The sequence below is a fragment of the Melozone crissalis genome, unplaced genomic scaffold (assembly GCF_028551555.1).
Source record: "Melozone crissalis strain CALT ecotype California unplaced genomic scaffold, PUWL_Pcris_2 ptg000016l_1, whole genome shotgun sequence".
Classification (NCBI taxonomy): Eukaryota; Metazoa; Chordata; class Aves; order Passeriformes; family Passerellidae; genus Melozone; species Melozone crissalis.
Genome location: NW_026535794.1, coordinates 3,098,213 through 3,119,468, shown reverse-complemented (window position 1 = coordinate 3,119,468; position 21,256 = coordinate 3,098,213). Strand labels below are relative to the sequence as shown.

The 21,256-nt window shown below is 43.6% G+C and overlaps 1 protein-coding gene across 8 annotated transcripts in view; it reads left to right on the top strand.

Annotated features, from left to right (window-relative positions):
- The first annotated feature begins 4,502 nt into the window (after positions 1-4,502).
- NKTR (natural killer cell triggering receptor) overlaps positions 4,503-21,256 on the top strand; it is a 44,219-nt gene continuing 27,465 nt past the window's right edge. For 6 of the 8 annotated variants that reach the window (XM_054273255.1, XM_054273254.1, XM_054273253.1 and 3 more), the window contains exons 1-4: positions 4,503-4,578; positions 4,840-4,919; positions 14,356-14,430; positions 20,553-20,660. In XM_054273255.1, coding sequence (XP_054129230.1) covers positions 4,862-4,919; positions 14,356-14,430; positions 20,553-20,660 — 241 coding nt within the window. In that variant the 5' untranslated portion in view covers positions 4,503-4,578; positions 4,840-4,861. Of the gene's footprint in view, positions 4,579-4,839; positions 4,920-14,355; positions 14,431-20,552; positions 20,661-21,256 lie in introns of those variants that run through there. The other 2 variants (XM_054273256.1, XM_054273257.1) reach the window with 2 other exon arrangements.

Genomic DNA, 21,256 nt, shown 5'->3' with positions numbered 1-21,256 from the left:
CACTTCTGCCTGTGCATAAAGAACAGTTTGGAGTGCTAGCAAGACATCAGGGTGGGAGTTTTTTTCATAATTCTGAATTTTAACACCTTGAAGTAAATGGAAAAAAAAATAAATTAATCACTTTAGGGTTGGGATCAGGCCAAGTGGGATCTTGAGACATTCTCAAGACACCAACCCACACATCAGGCATTTATTAGTTAAGGAGATGGAAAATCATCGACCCCTTTACCTACACACAGTAGAATATTTTAAAAATTGAGATATTTCTGTAAAATTATTTAGGGAGAACCCATACTAATGCAGGCAGAGAAGCAAATAAGCATGTAAATAGAGAGGAAGGTTGTGGAAGTAGGGATCACCCTGCAGCAGCTGGGATGAAATGTGGATTTCAAGGCCTGAAGAAGCCACAAGCACAGGAATATTCCCTGCCCCATTAAGCAATTCACACATCATGGATTAATGAGTTGCTGATATTTCTGTCACGCTGGGGCAGTCATTAACAAATTCTGTTTGCTGCCTGGATGGCAGATGGGGCCACCTACTCATGCCAGGGATGGAAACACTGCTAAAGCTTCAGGGCAGCATGGGGGGATGCTCAGTAATCCTTCAGGAAGTGTGTCAGTGGCTCAGGTATTAAGTGGGCTCACAGGAAATCCCAGGGGAAAGGGAAGCCTGAGTGAAGAGAAGCACAGGCAGTTTTTGGATGTCTGAGGTTACAGACACCCCTGTACCCTGGCCAAGTGTGTCCCCACATCAATGCTCCTTCCCAGAAAATGCCCTGGGATAAAAGCTTTGCTTGAGATGGGCTTTCCCCCCCCCTTTAGCTCTCCAAACTCAAATGCTGATCTGGGGATTTTTTAATGAAGCCCCTTTTTGCTGTTCCCGTTTGTTCAACAGATAAACTGCCTACCAGCCTTTCATTTTTAATTTCAAGTGTGCTCAGTATGGAGGCTTGGCACAATTAAAGCCCCTTTTCAGTTATTCTGGACTGCAATATTTACTTTTAGTAACAAACACCAAAGAAATGGCTTTGCATGACTGACTGACTGAAGGGAACACTCCAGGTGCTCATCTGTGCTTCAGTAACAAGTTTTTTTAAATTTAAATGTAGAATTTTCCAGCTCTTTTTTAATCTTTGAACGCTCAAAGCCTCAGTGACCCCCGTGAACAGCTTTGAGTCAGTTCTTTTCCTGGTGTCAACACTTTGCATCCCCCTCCTGGAGCAGAATCTGCATGGAACAGTGAAGAGTGAGATTTTGAACAAGCAGCCATGAATTTATCTCACCAAAGCATTCTGAGCACCAGCCCCCGAACCCAAATGACCCAGATAATGAAAAGCTTTGCTGGAGATTCCTTCTCCTCCTTGAGTACTAAAATGGACATGTTTTTGTAATATTATTTGGGGACAACTCATACTAATGCAGGCAGGGGAGCAAATAAGCATGTGGATAGACAAAAAGTTGTGGAAGTAGAGAAAATCCCACATTTCATCCCTGCAGCAGCTTGGATGAAATGTGGGTTTCAAGGCCTGAAGAAAGGCAGGAAAATACTCAGCAGCAAGGAGTAGAGCAGAGGTTTTTCAGGCACTAGGCTCTCTACCAACAACTTGTTCCTCAGAAAAAAACTCTTTTCCCACTGCAGACTCAGGTTCCACGCACGGAATTTGCAAAAAAAGAAAAGGAAAAGCCTCTACAAATACCTAAACAAAAGCTGCTTAGCTCAAGCTTTCATGGCCACATGGAGACTAATAGTAATTAAGGCAATCAAAGACTGTTTGGAAATTAAAGTGTGTGCCCCAGTTCAAGCAGTTTTACCCCAAAATGCCTGCAGGCTCTGTAGCTTTGCAGCCTCCGACTTTTCACCATCCCAGACCAAGAGGGCTCTGTCTCAGGGGAGAATGCAGCTTCCAGCCAAGATTTGTCAATGTGCATTCTTAGGCATGAATTATACCACCAAGAAATCTCTAAAGTTGATTTGAGATAGGATAAAGTTGGATCTGTGGATGTCAGTGTGCTCAAAAGTTGTGTTTTGGACTGGAAAATAAATAATCAGGAAAATTTCAGGAGGGTGTTTCACACTCTTATGGCTTATCAAACATGAGAATGACACAGAAGCAATTATTCATAGCTGTGCTGAGTGTGATGCCCCTCACACAGCCTACACCCAAAGCCACTGCCATCAAAGGGCACTTTGTCACTGCTTTCAATGGACACAGGATGTGACCAGAGCAGCATCTGCAGCAGCTCCCAGAGAGGAACACGAGAGGAAAAATCTTCATTTGTAACTCAGTGTTTCATCTTTCAAAAGATCAGCTTCAGAAACTCTTCTTTTGGGTATCTCTTTCACCAAGCTGCATATTTATCAGCTCTGTCCTAGACATGATCTTAGGAGCTTATCTCCCAAGTGATCAGAACTTCTTTCCAATTTGCTTTTTTATTAAAATAATCAGGGCTTGAAATCAGCTTCTTTTTTTTTTTTTTTACTGCTCACAATCTTTGTTATTTTCATCATGAGCAAGCAGCACATTTCCATGTCTTTTTTGAGACTTTCTGCTTATTTATTTGCTCACCTGCCTCTAGCAAGTTCATTCACGAGGACAGAAAAGCAAGAAACTGCAGGTGAAAGGGAATCAAGAATCTATTTGAAGATTAATGAAATCAAGGAGATGTGCTTTCAAATTTTAATTCTGGCAAGGAATTCCTGCAACTCAACCCCTCAGTAGCTTTGTTTCTCAGCTACCATGGAAAAGTGAGGCAAATAACATCCTTCTACTTTATAGGAGCATTTCACAGCTAAATAAGGACCAAACTTGCTCCTTTTTTTTTTTCTTTCACATTTTTTGACAGCTTACCCTGTAAGTGTCCCCCCAAGGACCAGCAAACCAGCGTGACAACTCCAGTGACAGGATTCCTGAGGGACCACTTGCACAATCATGTATTATTAGACCTAATAAAGAATGACAGAATCTGGCTGTTAAAACTTCAAGAGATCCTCAAACACTATCGTGACAGCAACCATTAAACTATAGATAAATTACATCTAAAACAATCCCACTTTGCTGCATTCCCAACTGCTAAAACATCCTCTGATTTCAGCATTGCTACTTTATTCTCAGCAGGGTTGTTTTTTTTTTTTTTCATCTAAAACCTCTGAATTTCTCCTCAGACAAGGACATAATTGCAGATACTGCTGCCAGGTAAAATTACTGCAGAGTTCTGGTTTGTACAACTTTTGGGAAACATTGGAAATAATTTGTTTTTTGAGTGCTGAGGACTAAATGTCCTTCCTGCGTGGAAAGAAACAAAACTTCTTTCTGGAGTTACTACAAGTACTGTTACAAGAGGATTTATATAAATTAAATTAATAAACTGAAGTAGTTTAAGCTTCTGGATATCCTTGGTGTGAAGTAATTTTGCCTGAAGGATGTGTTGAGCTGAGGATTTACAGTTTTAACACTCCTTCCTCTACAGTTTGACACTTCAATTTCTCGTTGCCACTTCCACACTCCAGCACAGTCCAACATCCACGACGCAGAATAAATAACCTATGGCCTGCTGCAATCATTAAAATGTATTTGGTTTAAATTTTTTTGAGTTTTTAAGATTGCGGCTGAGCAAGAGGCAGGATGACCCCAGGCTGGCAGCAGCCACATTCTCATCTTGAGGGGGAATCAGGAATTCACTGCAGCAATAATTTTACATGCATATTCTTCTGAGGGCTTATTTATACTCGCAAAAATATTTTTCTTTTGTGGAGAGTTGTGAAATTAAATGTGAAATTGAAGAGGTGAAGGAACTGGGGGGGTCCCTCAGCACGGCCATAAGAGTGAGGGGTCAGGGCAGTGAGATATGCTGACCATGGGGTATTATTTATTCTGAAAAAGTTATTTATTCTGTTATTTATTCACTGTATTTATTCTGCAAAGCTTATTTATGATGCTATTTATTCTCGTTATGTATTCTGCAAAGCCCCTTTGTGCTCCCCGAGCCGCGTTCAAAGAGGTGGGCAAGCAAATTCCCACTCCATTTGTATAGAGAGGGGAAAACACCGGAGGGAATCGAGCCGCTACTTCCAGGATTCAAACTCACTTACAGGCAATTACATTTCCCATGGGGAGAAAGCATGAGTTAAGAGTTGAATTTTTAATTTTTTTTTTAACATTCATCGTTTTTAAACGCGGCGGCGGAGAAGCTCGCTCGCGCCATGTCTAGCAAGGAGCGAAGCCCCCTTCCCCTCACGGCGCCATCCGTTTCCCCCCCACCCCGGCAAAGCATGAGTTAAGAGCTGGATTTATTTTTCACACTATTATTATTATTAATTAATTAAACATTCATCATTTCCAACGCGGCACGGGGGAGGTCCCTCACGCCCTCCCTCACGGCACCGCCCCCCGGCCCCTCACGCAGAGGGCGGGAAAGCGCGGCGGGCAGGGCGAGAAGGGGGCGTGGCCTGCCGCGGCCATTGAGGCCGGGCGGGTAATGGCGGCCGGGGGCGGCGGCGCCGCCTGGCGGCGGGGCGGGGAGGCAGCTGGGGCTGAGGGGGCCGCGCCGTGAGGGGACAAAGCGCCGGAGCCGTCAGGTAAAACCCCGGGAGAAGGGAGCGATGGGGCGGGCTGGGAAGCGGCTGGGAGGGGGAGGAGGGGATGGGCCGCGCTGACGGCGTCGAGCCCGGCTGCGCGTTCGCGGCAGGAACCGCTTCCCCTCAGAGCGAGTTTCCCCCGCCGCCGGGGTCGGGGCTGAGGCGGAGCCGCCCCGCTGTAATTGAAGCCCTGGGTGAGGAGGGAGGGACGGGCGGACGGAGGGAGGGACTGCGGGGGCTCCTTCTGTGCTTTGTGTCCAGGTGGCGAGGCCGAGGGGCGGCCATGGGGGTGCAGGACCGGCCCCAGTGCTTCTTCGAGATAGAGATCAACAGGGAGCCAGGTAAGGCTTTTAAAGGGGCTTTTGAGTCACGGGCTTGCCTGCATCATGGGCCCGAGCCGCTAGCAGCGACTTTGGCCATTGATGCGTTATTTCTGAGTTACTTTTTAATAACTTCGGCTGTTTTCTGGGGTGCTGGATGCTCCTCATTGCCCCTTGAGATCGATTTTTATTTGCACGCGTGAATATAAAGGTTCGGCAGGGCTGATAGACGCTGTTCTGAAGGTAAAAAGCCGTCTGGTGATGTATTATATATTTTCTATTATATCTTTGTTATGCCACTTCTGTAAAGTGTGGAAAATCGGGGCAGACTGAGCAGAGACTCGATATTTACTCCTATAAGTATTTTAATGATGCAGTAATTAGAACTGGGAAGGAACTTAGGAGGTCATCTGGACTAAATATTTCCTTGTCCTGTTCAAAATGCGGCTTCTGAATGTAAAGGGAGAGCTGGGCATTTAATCATAGAAGCACAGAACACCTCACCAGCTGGCCTGTTAAAAAAAATCCAATAATTAAAATAAATCCGTCTTTTAACTCGTATTTTCCCTACACAAGTGTAATGCCCAGAAGCAGTAGGCTGTGAGTTTTAATGCTGAACAGCAGCTTGGTTCCCTCTTGTGTTTTCCCCCTCTCTGTTAAGATGGGAGTGGAGATTTTCTCACCCATCTCTTTGAAGGAGCATTTATCAATGCATATTAGTTGTCTCACACATACTCCGTGCTTTATCTTGCTACCACTTGTCTCTAGAAAAATGAATGTATGTGATGGCTTCATTAGGCTTTCACTTTCGTTTTCTGCTTCAATGTTTCTCTGAAAACCTTTGAATTAAGAGCTTATATCTCAGACATGAATTTCATCCTCATTCAGATGCAACTGAAACCCTTTCAGTGTTTTATTTCCACCACAGTTTCAGAAGAGAGGCTCTGTTCTAACTTCAGAGACCTGATAGGGCATATCTATAAATCTCTTGCTGTTGGAACTCCTCTCTGAGTTATTTTGATTGGCACTGTGGTTTCTGAACACTTCCAGTGAGGAGATAAGTGACGATGTAAATGGAGTTTTAACGTGATCCGTTGCTTTAATTTCAGGTGGAATTTACTATGGAATGAGACAACTAAAGCTGTTTCAGGTTGGGTGGGTTTCCACTTAGGAATGATAGCTTGATGGGATTGATTTAGAGCAAAGACAATTCATTCTCAATCTCATTTGCTGTTGATCTTTTTAGGTTTGGTGTGGGTTTGTTTGGTTTTTTTCGTTCTGACTCCATCTGAGGGATCTCTCCCCGTGCTGTTCTCTCTGCTCTCCCTGCCCAGGTTGCTGCTCCCATTTCATAATCTCTGCTCCTGCCTCGTCCCCTCCTCAGCCTTGAGCTGTTCATCCCCAGTGAAAGTGGATTTGGGTTTGGAGGAGCTGGCAGGGAGGAACTGCAGCCTTGGTGCTCCTGGTGCTGCAGAGCTTGGCTCACCTGGAGCAGAGCTTTGGCTCTCTTTGTGTCTGTCTGCATTTATTTGCTTTTGGAAAGAACAGGAATCTCCCAGCTGCACATCAAACTTGGAGCCCTGCTGGTGTTCATTCCACCTGACTCATGGCTTGGGTTTTTGCAGGAAAAATGCCAGTTTGTAAAATTAGTGCTGGGACTTGTGTGCTGTCTGCTCATGCTGCTTCATTCTGGTGCCTGTTTATTAATTCACCACGCAGCTCTGGCTCAGGATTTAAGGATATATTTAAAAAGCTTAAATGTTGCTCTCTTAGCTTTAAGATGACCTTCAAAAGCTGAATCAAGTGGTAAATCAGAGCTTCCAGATGACACCAAGCACTAACTCTGAGAGATGTGCTCTCCTGCTGGCACTGGTGAGGGATTCATTTGAACTTTTACACTGCCAGCAGATTTCCAAATGAACATTTTGCTTATTTTGACTTCAATAAATAAGCTGATAAAAAAGCTTATTGCATTTCAGGAGGAGTGGTGAAATGCATCACTTTTTATTTGTTCAAATGTTCATTCAAATGAGCATTTTGCTTATTTTGACTTCAGTAAATAAGCTGATAAAAAAGCTTATTGCATTTCAGGAGGAGTGGGCAGCAGAACAGCCCTGCATTTTGTTGCTAGCCAAGAAAAAAGGCCTTGCCCCACCTTGTGTGCCCTGAAAAGCTGAGCCAACATCCCCACAGCATGCAGGGAGAAGGGGGTGTGCCCCTTGCAGCACTGTGTGCATCTTTTTGCCTGCAGAACACAAAACTCTCCTTTTTTACCCTCTGCCAGTCCAAAGCCATTCCCCCCACGCAGCTGCCCAGCCCTGGCTCTGCCCTTGCAGGCTGTGCCTGCCCAGGGTGTGCCAGGATACCTGGAGCAATTCAAAGTCAGGTCAGTTTTACTCTCACAAGATCCCTTGGAGAATGCAGGAGTGCAGCTCTGCTCTGGCTGTGCTTCCAGAAGCTTTGTTACAGCTTTTGTGTCCTTATTTCATTATAGCTACAGAACCCTGGAATGAAACTCAGTGCCAGCTTGTACTTGCCTCTTCCAGTGGGGCAAACTTTGTTGGCTTGGTGGTTTGTAGAGCTAAATTTAGTCTGCTTTTAAATAAGTTGCCTGTTCAGCATTTTTGTAATGAATGCAGGTTGTGGCTCATAATTTTTAAAGGGCAAATGGAAAACAAATCAGGAAGAAGCATTTCTTTTGATGCTGGCACAAACAGTGCTGCTCCTTTCTTTTGGGCCCCCCACCAGTGGGTTTTGAGGGTGCACACAGGATTAAAGTGCTTACAGTATTCCAAGAATTTTGGGATGGCAGCAGATGCCTGTTTAAATAATTCTGTCTTTACTCTGTGAGGCAAAATCTGTGTGAAGCTGCAGAATTCAGGTACTGTGGCAATTGGAACAGATGTCCCACCAGGATGTCACAGATGCAGTCTGTGCTGTGACCATCCAAAATCTTTTTCCCACATCTCACCCCACCCCTGAGTGGTTTCATCCATCATGAAGTTTGGTGAATTTCCTCAGTTTTGCTTTATTTCATTCTTATTCATTGAAAAATTTAATTTTTTTTCCTCCTGTCTTCTGTTGCTGGCTCATTGATTTGTTCCACTTCATTTTCTTTCATTCCTGGGATGTGTCCCTTCCCAGAACAGTCTGGTCTTTCCTAACTTCTCTCTTTCTGGTCACTTTAGCCTGAGGTTTGATGTATTTTGGGATTTCAGCTGCTGTGAATTTATGTGAAAGGAGCAACCTTGCAAAAATCATTCTCTTGTGCCTCCAGTAATAGACCCAGTGATGCCTTGTGGGGTTTTTGTTAAATTCCTAAAGACAGAAACTGTTCTCAGCTGGCTCCACATTAACTTTTAGTCTTTAGAAGGGAAAAAAATTGTATATTTGCAGAAAACAGAAGCCAGAACTTTGGCTGTCCATGAACCCACTGTGTGTGGGACAGCAGGAGCCAAGGGAGATCCCATATGGAGAAAACCCTTCTGAGGGGTGGGAAATGGAGATTTGAAAGGAATTGATTCAATAAAAATTTGATTCAGAATAACCATGTGGAATTGTCAGTGCAGGATGAAACACCCTGAAGTCTCACCCTGAGGTCTGGAACAAGTTGGATCAGTCAATAAATGAAAAATTGATCAGTCTCTTCTCCAGGAGGCCAAGTGCTGCCTCTCACTCCCATATCCCTGGGAACTGAGCCCAGGGAGTGTTTGGTGTGTGCAGGACTGAAATAAAAGTTTGGTTTTGTGGAGAATGGAGGGAACTTCAGGTGGTGTTTGTGAAGAATGGGCTTAGAGAGAAGTTTGTGGAGCTTTTCCTTGCAAAGAGTGCAGCTGGGGCATGGAGGTGTTGACAAAGTGTTCGTGTGTCAGGGCTGCACATCCCTGCTGGGGCAACTGGGGCATCCATTCTTCAAACCCATATTTTAAATTTTAAACAAAATCCATCCTTGTTCCACACTGAGGTTTTATTTCCTTGCGAACTGGAGCCACATTTCTACTTTGAAGCAGCTTTTTTTAAATTCATATGCCTTAGCATTGACAGATTTAGGGATAAGCAAATTAATAAAATTCAAATAGGGTCCTTTTAGTGAGCTGGTATTGAGACTTGTATGCAAATGTGTCTGAGCCTTTGGGCCCTTGGCAGCCATCCTGGGCTGTGCAATTGTCTCACTGCCTGGAATCCCTGCCTTCTCCTTCAGCAGGATATTCCTGCTGATAGGCTGGGAAATACCTCTGGTTTGGTTCACTCTTCAGAAATTGAGAAAAGATAAAATCCAGTAGATGCAGCTTTGAAAACCAGGTTTGTTTTGGGAGTGTGTAGCTGAACTCAATACCTGTGGGTTCAAACATCATAAAATGTAGCAAACCACTTCCCATTGCTTGGAAAATAACTTGAAACAATGTGTGTTTGCCTCCAAAGGGTTTTCTCCAAAAGGTTAAGCAGCTAAATTAGAGGATTTACCTTTGAAACAATAAACATTTGAAATCAATGATTATTTTAATAAGCTTTGCTGTCAGGAACCCTTATTGCGGTATAGCATGGACATTCCTACCCTGATGAATTAGAATCAAGTACTGGCTCTTCCTCAGCTGCAAAATTCTTCAGGAGTTCAAAAACAAAAGGAAAAAAATCATCTTTTAGTTTGAAGACAGAGTTCTGAAATTGGATTATTCTTGCTCATTTTGCTTTCTGGTTTCTCTAATTGGTGCAGCTCATTAGCTGCAGAGAGCACTTCATCACATTTCCAAACAGATTTTATATAGGCATCACTTATATAATGCATCACTTCAATAATGTACATATTTCTTTCACCACTTACTCTGATTCTTTAAAAAATAAGTTCAAAGCCTGCTCACAAATGATACTTTTTTCAGATTATTGTTTCATAAATAATGGGCAAATGCAATCCCAGCTTTTTTTACTTTAGCCTGGAGTTGGGGTGTCTGTGCTGTCATTTCTTGGTTAAAGCCAGCTCAGGGCTCTGGGTAGGTTTGTGAGCGGCTTTGGTTACTTGACTGACTTTGTAGCGATTTTTGTTTGTTTATTTTAATTTACTGTGCAAATATTGTGGTTAGTCACAGAGCTTGTTCCCTGAGCACATCACTGAACCTTTGCATGGGGAAATGAAGCTGAAGAAAGCACTGAAATTGTCTGCACTGAATGGATCATCTCAGAGGAGAGGTGTCTAAATCTGGGGAAATAACAGCATCTCAAAGGCTTTTTTTATCTGTGTTATATCAGCATCTACCTCAGTTCCAAGTTTAAAATGAGATTTTTCTCTTTTTTTTTTTGATGAGAGATGAGACAAGAGAAAGATTTGTAGGTGCTAATCATACATACTCGTATTATTTTTTTGATTAGCAGCTGTTCTTTCTGCATCTTTGCCCAAGGTGTGAAAATGAGTTTGATCTTTCTCTGGCACATTTCATTGCCTGTTTGTCAGTGGCAAACACGAGCTCTCAGTGCTGATGGTGTTCCTGCAGTTGCAGTGAAATGCAGGCAGTAACCCAGCAGATGGATTCCCAGTGTGTGGTTTGTGTCTCAGGAGCAGCATTTGGTTTTATCCAGCCCTCATCTCACAAAGTGCATCTGTCATCGTTGGATCTTGGCTAGGTGTGCATTACAATTTGTAGGATTAAAGGATCAGCCTGGATGGGCACGGAGTAACCTGATCTGTCTCTTACTCGGCTGTTTTGATGGCCTGCAAAGGCTCGGGGAGGCCTTGGGACAGCCCGCGCTCCAAAGGACGAGAAGAGTCTTCAGGTTTTTTCTCTCTCTTCAGTGTTTATTAATTTTTATCTACAAGATTTTCTCTCAGCCCGACAGAGCACAGCACGTCAGCCATGGACACACTGCCTGCCCTCGGGGCAGTCACTTATCTCTATACCCAAAACTGCGTATAAGATATTTACCTATTCTCCCCAATGCTTTTCACCCTTATTGACAAGTGCACTTTTAGTAAGAACCAATCCCAAAGTGCCACCACCACCACAGAAGATGGAGGCCAAGAAGAAGAAGAAGAAGAAGAAGGACAGGACACGCCCCAATTCCTCCATCTTGTTTCTCTAGACCCCCCTGTACCGAAATTCTCAAACCTGTGTTTCACACTGTAATTATCCTATCCCTTCACCATTTATCCCAGTGTGATCCTCCCATCCTCATACAGGTGTTGTCTCCTGTGCAGGATCAAAGTGCAGCCACCAGACACTTCTGGCAACATTCCAGAACCTCCGAGCCCCCCAAGGGTGGTCTCGGTGTCTCTGCACCTCAGGGCTGATGTGCTGAGATCCCACATCTCAGGAGCAGCATTTGGTTTTCTCCAGCCCTCATCTCACAACCTGCATCTGTCATCGTTGGATCTTGGCTAGGTGTGCATTACAGTTTGTAGGATTAAAGGATCAGGCTGGATGGGCACGGAGTAACCTGATCTAGTGCAAGGTGTCCCTGCACATGGAACTGGATGATTTAAGGTCCCTTCCAGCAGGAATCATTCTGTGATTTTATGGGCACCTGGCAGGTTTGTTATTGACAAAGCACTGGTGAAAAATGCTGCTGGAAGTTCTGAATGTCTCCTTCCATCTTCTGCCCTGTCATCTGCAGGAACATCAGAGAGTTCTTACCATGGTGGTGGTGTCTGCTGCTGCTAAATGTGCTGGGTTTGCAGCAAAATCCTTCTACAATTTATGCCTCAGAGCAGCAGTCCCTTCTGGAGGCTGCAGGGACTGACAGCCCTCAGTTCTTGGCACTGGGCTGAGAGCAGAATGGGGGCAGTGCCAGCTCCTTCCCTGGAAAGTGTCCTGTGTGACTTCACACAGTGAGTGCAGGAGGAATCCTCCTGCAGAGACAGAGTTGGGCCGTTCAGCCTGGAGAAGAGGAGGCTCCAGGGAGACCTTCCAGGAGCTAGAGGGGCTCCAGGAGAGCTGGAGAGGGGCTCACGTGGGCATGGAGCAGTGGGACACGGTGTTAAACTGAAGGAGGATGGGTTTATATGAGATATTAGGTAGAAATTCCTCCCTGGGAGGGTGCTGAGACCATGGCACAGGTGCCCAGAGAAGCTGTGGCTGCCCCTGGATCCCTGGGAGTGTCCAAGGCCAGGTTGGACAGGGCTGGGACAATGGAAGGTGTCCCTGGAGGGAGCTGGGACAGTGGAAGTGTCCCTGGAGGGAGCTGGGACAGTGGAAGTGTCCCTGGAGCAGCCTGGGACAGTGGAAGTGTCCCTGGAGCAGCCTGGGACAGTGGAAGTGTCCCTGGAGGGAGCTGGGACAGTGGAAGTGTCCCTGGAGCAGCCTGGGACAGTGGAAGTGTCCCTGGAGCAGCCTGGGACAGTGGAAGTGTCCCTGGAGCAGTTTGGGACAGTGGAAGTGTCCCTGGAGCAGCCTGGGACAGTGGAAGTGTCCCTGGAGCAGTTTGGGACAATGGAAGTGTCCCTGGAGCAGCCTGGGACAGTGGAAGTGTCCCTGGAGCAGTTTGGGACAGTGGAAGTGTCCCTGGAGCAGCCTGGGACAGTGGAAGTGTCCCTGCCATGGCAGCAGAGCTGGGACTGGATGAATTTCCAAGTCCCTCCCACCCCAAACCATTTTGGGTTCTCTTCCATGATTCTGCACAACCTGCACGTGGCTCTGAAGCTCCTCAGTGACTCGGTCACTGCTCAGTTTGTGCACAGAGGAATGGGAATGGGATTTGTGTTCTCCTGAATTCCTGGGCCAGAATGAAAATTGGGAATTCTTCCACCAAACTGTCTGGTGTGTTGTGTTCCTCGTAGGAGCGCTCGATCCTCAGAGCTCAGAGTGGTTTCTGCACCTGCCAACAGCCTTTGTGTCACAGTGTGCTTACACAAGTGCTGTTTCATGGGGGATCTCTGGATATTCTCTATTTCTTCATTCTTTGGACACTCCCTGCCCTTTTCATTTTCATTTCAGTTTCCTTTTCATTTTCCTGCTGTGGTGATGAATGCTCAGAGAACATTCTGGCTGCACTCAGTGAGATTCAGACCTTTCAACAGCTCAAGGCATCTTGAATTTTTATCTAAGATTATCAAGTACTGACGCTGTTATTTTCTTTCTGAACCAACAATTCACCATCTTATAATTGCATATATTTGGACAGAACCTTAAAATTGTATACAGTTTCTTAGAAGCCTCTCAATTTTATTTTTTTTAAAGTATTGAATGAAATACATTTGAACTTTTTTTTTTTTTTAAGGAAAGAGAAGTTATTCCTGGAGTTGTTACTTTTTAAAAATGAAGTCTTACCAGTGTGCACCACTAGAGTGTAGTGCTCATTGCCAGATTATTGCTGGTCTCCTTGGAATTCTGCCCAACACTGAGGCTGCTCTGGATTATTTCACAACCTGCACACATACCAATTTTTCTTTATTAATTCTGTATTTTTTAAAGATTTCATACATTTGGGAGCAGTTTGTCATGGATTTTTTAGTACTTCACATCCCACTATCTTGGAAAATTAAATAGAAAATGTAAATCAATTTTAAAAACAATTTTTATTATATTCAACCACTTCTCAGCAGTATTTTAGTAACTTTGGAAGGTCCGTAACACAACAGCAGCAAAGGGAAAATATTTGGTTCACAATATCTGGCAAGTGGAGCATTATTCCTGCCTGCCTTCCATCTCTGTTTGATTCACTGGGTTTTTTGAACTGAAGGATTTTGTATTTTTTAAAGATTTCATACATTTGGGAGAAGTTTGTCATGGATTTTTTTTTATTACTTTACATCCCAGTATCTTGGAAAATAAAATAGAAAATGTAAATCAATTTTAAAAGCAGTTTTCTTTATAATCAACCACTTCTCAACAGTATTTTAATAACTTTGGAAGGTCCATAACACAACAGCAGCAAGGAGAAAATATTTAGTTCACAATATCTGGCAAGTGGAGCATTATTCCTGCCTGCCTTCCATCTCTGTTTGATTCACTGGGTTTTTTGAACTGAAGGATTTTAGGGCAGGAGTGAAACCCTCAGCACAAATGGAGCTCAGCCAGTTGGAGTTTGTAGGCAATGATCACAGGGAGAGCTGTGCAAATGTGATTATTAATGGATTTTTATAAACCCAGTAATTGGGGAGGGAATTGCTGCAGCTCTCTGAGGACCTGTGTTTATGGGAAATCATTTGCAAAATGGAAAAGATCTGACATGATTGAAGTATTTTTGTAAATCAGCTTGGCTTTCCAGGGTCAAATCACAATGGAATCTCCAGGTCTTCTGATCAATTGGATGGAATTTAATTACTTATTGTCTGTTTTTTATTATTCTGTTATTCTTCTTTCTTGCTGTGTATTCTAATATATGCATACTTAAGATATTTTCTTATTCTGCTTGATAAAGTAACCTTTTCTCAGAAAATTACAATTTTAGAACATACAGATTGATTTATATGCAGATTTTCTTATTCCACACGGTTCTATGACTAATTATTTTTTTAATTATTTTCTAGTTGGTCGAATTATGTTTCAGCTCTTCTCAGACATTTGTCCAAAGACTTGTAAGAACTTCCTTTGCTTGTGCTCAGGTATGTAGCTGATATTTCAGATTTTTATTGTTAATAAATAACATTTTTGATGTAATAATTATATTGATAGTGATTTTATTGACAGTTATGAATGTCTTCTTTCATCTTCTGCCCAACAGTGAGGCTTTTATGAATTATTTTACAACCTGCAGAAATACCAATTTTTCTTTATTAATTATGTATTTTTTAAAGATTTCATACATTTGGGAGCATATATTTGCTTTTCACTTCTGGGTCTGCAGGAGAGGCAACACTGGTGATGTTCTGTTGGTGCAGGAATGTAATTCTTTGAATAAGTTTAAAATTAATAATAAGTAGTGATTTTTATTGATGGGGTGTTTTTTATTGATGGGGATTTTTTATTGATGGGGGTTTTAATTGATGGGGGGATTTAATTGATAGGGGAGTTTTAATTGATGGTGGTTTCTTTATTGATGGGGTAATTTATTGGTGGGGTTTTTTTATTGATGGGGGCTTTTTATTGATGGGGGGGTTTTATTGATGTTTTTTTTTTTTAATTGATGGGGTTTTTTTTAATTGATGGGGGTTTTTAATTGATGGGGGTTTTTATTGATGGGTTTTTTTTAATTGAGGGGTTTTTTTTTAATTGATGGGGGTTTTTTAATTGATGGGGGTTTTTTATTGATGGGTTTTTTAATTGATGGGGTGTTTTATTGATGGGGGTTTTTTTAATTGATGGGGTTTTCTTAATTGATGTTTTTTTTTTATGATGGGGGTTTTTTTAATGATGGGGGTTTTTTTAATTGATGGGTTTTTTTATTAATGGAGATTTTTTATTGATAAGGGGATTTTTTATTGATAAGGGGTTTTTTTATTGATAGGGTTTTTTTTATTGATGGGGTTTTTTTATTGATGGGGGTTTTTTATTGATGGGGGTTTTCTATTGATAGGGGTTTTTTTATTGACAGGGGCTTTTTAATTGACAGGGTTTTTTTAATTGATGGGTTTTTTTTAATTGAGGGGTTTTTTTTTAATTGAGGGGGGTTTTTTTAATTGATGGGGGCTTTTTATTGATGGGGTTTTTTTAATTGAGGGTTTTTTTAATTGAGGGGTTTTTTTTAATTGATGGGGTTTTTTTAATTGATGGAGTTTTTTAATTGATGGGGGGGTTTATTGATAGTGGGTTTTTTATTGATAGGGGTTTTTTTTATGGATGGGGGTTTTTTCATTGATGGGGGATTTTTAATGGATAGTGATTTTTATTGATGGGGGATTTTAGTGGATAATGATTTTTATTGATAGTGGATTTTATTGTTAATAATGATTTGTTTATCCAAGTACAAACCCCAGCCATCTGCAAGGCCTGTGCCCACCTGAGGAGGTGAATACAATGGACAGGGGCTGCTCTCCCATTCTGGACCACAGGATCTGCACAAAGCCATCCTCAAGCCAGGGTGTTTTAGGCAGGTGGAGGAGGACAGAGTGAGCCTGGCATTGCTGTCAGAAGTAGATTTGGCCCCTGGAAATGTCCTTTTTCAATTCCACCAGCTGGCCTTGCAGATGTGCCCACCTATGGAACAGAGCTGTGGTGTTTGTCAGGAGCTGATTCCCTCCTGATCTCAAAGTGGCACCACTTGGCACCCAATTCACACTGAGCTGCCACTCCAGGTGCCGCCAGGGCAGCCAATTCCCCTCTGCCATCCCATTGCCAAGGGCTTTGCAGAGCATGGAAAGAGCTGCTTGGGCAGGATGGGCTCAAAGACAAGGATTCTTCTTTTCCTGCCAAAATTCGTGCATGTCTAGAGCAGAAGGAGTCAGGCTGGTGTTTGGCCTGGAGCAGAGAGAAGCTGAGCTATTGGAATATGAATCCCAATATTACCAGTTAGATTGTGCCTGGGCCAGTCTGACCCTCGCTGCTGGGCCAAAGGTGGCAACTGTGGTGTAACACCCCAGAGATACCTTGGCTTGCTGGAGGTTGCAGCTGGGCACTGAGCAAGTCCAGGCTTGTCAGGAACTCCGTTTACCTCAGGAGGAAGATTTCAGGCGAATGGTGAGGAGGAAAAGGAGAGGATTCTGCTGGAGGGTTTAAATCCAGAGGTTTATTCCATGGTTACAGAGGTCTGAATGGGGGCAACTGCTCCAACAGAATCCCAACCGCATGGCCTGATCACCTTTTTAAGCTCAGGGACAGGGGAAGGGGAGGGAACAGCTGAGCACCAACCAGGTGAGAGGGGCAGGGTCTCAGGGGAGGATGACACCCAGACAGGCCAATGACCCCTGGGCCTGAGGGGCATCCTTTGATCTTGACCAACCACACGACGCCTTGCTGGAATGTTAAACCTGATTGACAGGACTCACTCAGCAAGGGGTGAGGGGGAAGGGAGAGGGGGGTATTGGCACACCTGGGGAAGGGACCCGGAAGCTTAAGACACACCGCAACATTTGTCAGGAGCTGATTCCCTCCTGATCTCAAAGTGGCACCACTTGGCACCCAATTCACACTGAGCTGCCACTCCAGGTGCCACCAGGGCAGCCAATTCCCCTCTGCCATCCCATTGCCAAGGGCTTTGCAGAGCATGGAAAGAGCTGCTTGGGCAGGATGGGCTCAAAGACAAGGATTCTTCTTTTCCTGCCAAAATTCGTGCATGTCTAGAGCAGAAGGAGCCAGGCTGGTGTTTGGCCTGGAGCAGAGAGAAGCTGAGCTCAGAGCAGAGTGCTGGGTGGTGTGTGAGGGGTCTGAGCTCAGGAGGTGCTGCAGCCCCTGCCAGGGGAACAACTGCTGTGGCTTTGACCTGGCTGGGAAGGGAAAGCACTGGCACTGCTCTAAAGGGGGGTAAGAAAAGGGACTGGGATTCTGGCCACTGCCAAAGCTCCCAGCTCACCACCAGCTCTGTTTGAGAGCTTTAATTTTCAGTTTTAAAAGGAACAGAAATGTTATTTGTGTGTTCATGATATAGAATTCAGAAAATACAATGAAAGTATTGCAGTGTTTGTGACCGTGTTCACAGGGGTCTGAGGATGAGGGCAGAGATGAGGATCTGACTCCATGTTTCACAAGGCTGATTTATTATTTTATGATATATATTACATTAAAACTGTACTAAAAGAATAGAAGAAAGGATTTCATCAGAAGGCTGGCTAAGAATAGAATAGGAAAGAATGATAACAAAGGTTTGTGGTTCATACAGAGTCCAAGCCAGCTGACTGTGATTGGCCATTAATTATAAACATCCAACATGGGCCAATCCCAGATGCACCTGTTGCATTCCACAGCAGCAGATAATCAATGTTTACATTTTTGTTCCTGAGGCCTCTCAGCTTTCTCAGGAGGAAAAATCGTAAGGAAAGGATTTTTCAGAAAATATCATGGCTACACGGTGCCATAAAAATCCTTCATTTGTGTGAAGTGTAGCATAGATCACCCATTTCATTATTAGTTTTTGAAGTTCTGAAATGTTTTAGCTGATGTAATATTTGTTTGGAAAAGTGTGTAAAAACTCCTCACTGGAGGGTTTTATGAGATTCCATCTTATTAAGACAATTTAAATGCAAACTCTAGTGTGAGCTGCTTTGCACTTGTGGGTCTGCAGCAGAGGCAGCCCTGGTGATGTTCTGTACCTGTTCCAGCTCAGTGCCCTGCAGGATCCCATCTCTGAGGGGATTTTCCATGGCCCTGAGGGACATCCTGAGGCATGGCCAAACATGCAGGCAGATATTCCATGGTGTGTTTGAGGAAGGTTTTCAGTGCTGCACAAAGAGGGGAGGAGAGTCCATCCCTGTCAGAAACAGCTTTGCTTGCATAACTCATGTGGAAATCAAACCTGGGGTAGGAGGAGGTGTGGATTGGGATTGTGGGTGTGGAGAGGCAGGTAAATAACTAACAAATAAATAAATATTCCATGAGTGAGGGATGATAAACAGCAGTGCCCTGAGTGGGTTTGGTGCCACAAAGTGCCCTTTGCCCTGGCAGTGCTGGGCTTGGAATGGCAAATTTGGGATGATTGGGGTGGCACAGTAATAGATGGCAGCAGGGGAGTGTTGGCTCTGGGTAATGAGTGGATCTGCATTTCTGAGAGTGCAGAATGTTTGGTGAAATGTCAAATACCCATTCCAGAACCAGTGATGGTGTGAAACTGGACTTTGGGTTATTTGTCCTGTTATTCATTCTGTTAATTCATGTTTCAGTGCACTGCATCTCCTGTACATGTGGATTTAACAGTTGCACAGTGTATAATAATATTATTATAATCTTTAACTGTTAATTGGCACATTGTGCCAGCTCCCCCCCTCTGGGAAGCTCCAGTTGGTGTCTCCTGACCAGCACAAATCCCTCATGGCCCTGCTGCCCTGAACCTCACCCTGCCTGTCATTGTCACCTCATCCACGAGCCCAGGGCAGCTTCTCTACTGAATTTTGGAAGAAATACAGACAAAACTTGAGGTTATGGGATCAGTAACTCAGAAATCTCCAGCCCACCTGATCTGGAGCTGCTGTAAAGGGTGTGCAGACACTGTGCATGGATTGGGGAAGGTGTGGAAGCTTGGAGTAGCTCAGTCCCTTACATGTGGATAATGTGGGGCTTTAACTGCTGCACAGTGTATTATATTATTATTATTATTATTATTATTATTATTATTATATTTTATTGTTAATTGGCACATTGTGCCAGCTCCCCCCCTCTGGGAAGCTCCAGTTGGTGTCTCCTGACCAGCACAAATCCCTCATGGCCCTGCTGCCCCAAACCTCACCCTGCCTGTCATTGTCACCTCATCCACGAGCCCAGGGCAGCTTCTCTACTGAATTTTGGAAGAAATACAGACAAAACTTGAGGTTATGGGATCAGTAACTCAGAAATCTCCAGCCCACCTGATCTGGAGCTGCTGTAAAGGGTGTGCAGACACTGTGCATGGATTGGGGAAGGTGTGGAAGCTTGGAGTAGCTCAGTCCCTGTACATGTGGATAATGTGGGGCTTTAACTGCTGCACAGTGTATTATATTATTATTATTATTATTATTATTATTATTATTATATTTTATTGTTAATTGGCACATTGTGCCAGCTCCCCCCCTCTGGGAAGCTCCAGTTGGTGTCTCCTGACCAGCACAAATCCCTCATGGCCCTGCTGCCCCAAACCTCACCCTGCCTGTCATTGTCACCTCATCCACGAGCCCAGGGCAGCTTCTCTTCTCAATTTTGGAAGAAATACAAACAAAACTTGAGGTTATGGGATCAGTAACTCAAAAATCTCCAGCCCACCTGATCTGGAGCTGCTGTAAAGGGTGTGCAGACACTGTGCATGGATTGGGGAAGGTGTGGAAGCTTGGAGTAGCTCAGTCCCTGTACATGTGGATAATGTGGGGCTTTAACTGCTGCACAGTGTATTATATTATTATTATTATTATTATTATTATTATTATTATATTTTATTGTTAATTGGCACATTGTGCCAGCTCCCCCCCTCTGGGAAGCTCCAGTTGGTGTCTCCTGACCAGCACAAATCCCTCATGGCCCTGCTGCCCTGAATCTCACCCTGCCTGTCATTGTCACCTCATCCACGAGCCCAGGGCAGCTTCTCTACTGAATTTTGGAAGAAATACAGACAAAATTTGAGGTTATGGGATCAGTAACTCAGAAATCTCCGGCCCACCTGATCTGGAGCTGCTGTAAAGGGTGTGCAGACACTGTGCATGGATTGGGGAAGGTGTGGAAGCTTGGAGTAGCTCAGTCCCTCTTGTCCAAGTGTGGGTCACATTGAAACTGAGTTGAAACCTGTTTTCCTGGCTTTTCTGCTGGGAATCATCTGGCACATCCAGATGTGTGAGTGGTTTGAAAAGGATCCTGTGACCTGCATAGGAGTGTAGCTGTACCCACAGAAAATAGCTAACCCACCATTATCCTGAACTCTTGTTTTTTTATAAATCATTCTGAGTAGATTTACACGCTCCTTCTTGAAGGGGAGAGGAAAATTTTTTAAGAAATAACTTAATTTTCACCTCAGAGTCCCCATGTAAATATCCTCCTTCTGGGTGGTGAAAAGGCATCAGGCAGGACTGTGATATCTTTTAGTTATGGCTGCCATGTCCATTAGAAGTAGGGAGGGAAACCCTTGGGATTTGCTCAGTGACAATCTGTGGGTTGTTTTTGTTTCCCCTTCTTGCAGGTGAGAAAGGAATTGGCAAAACAACAGGGAAGAAGCTGTGCTACAAAGGCACCACATTCCATCGGGTGGTGAAAAACTTCATGATTCAGGGTGGGGACTTCAGTGAAGGTAAAATGGGCTTTTAAAACTGCCAACTTTGAAATGAAACAGAAATGTTATTTATGTGTTCATAGCTTCAGAAAATACCATGAAAATATTACAATGCCATAAAAATCCTTCATTTGTGTAAGGTACAGCATAGATCACCCATTTCATTGTTAATTTTTGAAGTTCTAAAATGTTTTAGCTGATGTAATATTTCTTTAGAAAAGTGTGTAAAAAACTCCTCACTGGAGGGTAAGTACAGCATAGATCACCCATTTCATTGTTAATTTTTGAAGTTCTAAAATGTTTTAGCTGATGTAATATTTCTTTAGAAAAGTGTGTAAAAACTCCTCACTGGAGGGTAAGTACAGCATAGATCACCCATTTTATTGTTAATTTTTGAAGTTCTATTTCAGCTGATATAATATTTGTTTAGAAAAGTGTGTTAAAACTCCTCACTGGAGGGTTTTATGATATTCCATCTTATTAAAACAATTCAAATGCAGACTCTGATCTGAACTGCTTCTCACTTGTGGGTCTGCAGTAGAGGCATCAAGCAATTCTGATGGTACAGGAATTTAACTGTTTGAATAAGATTAAAATAATAATAAAGCACTGAA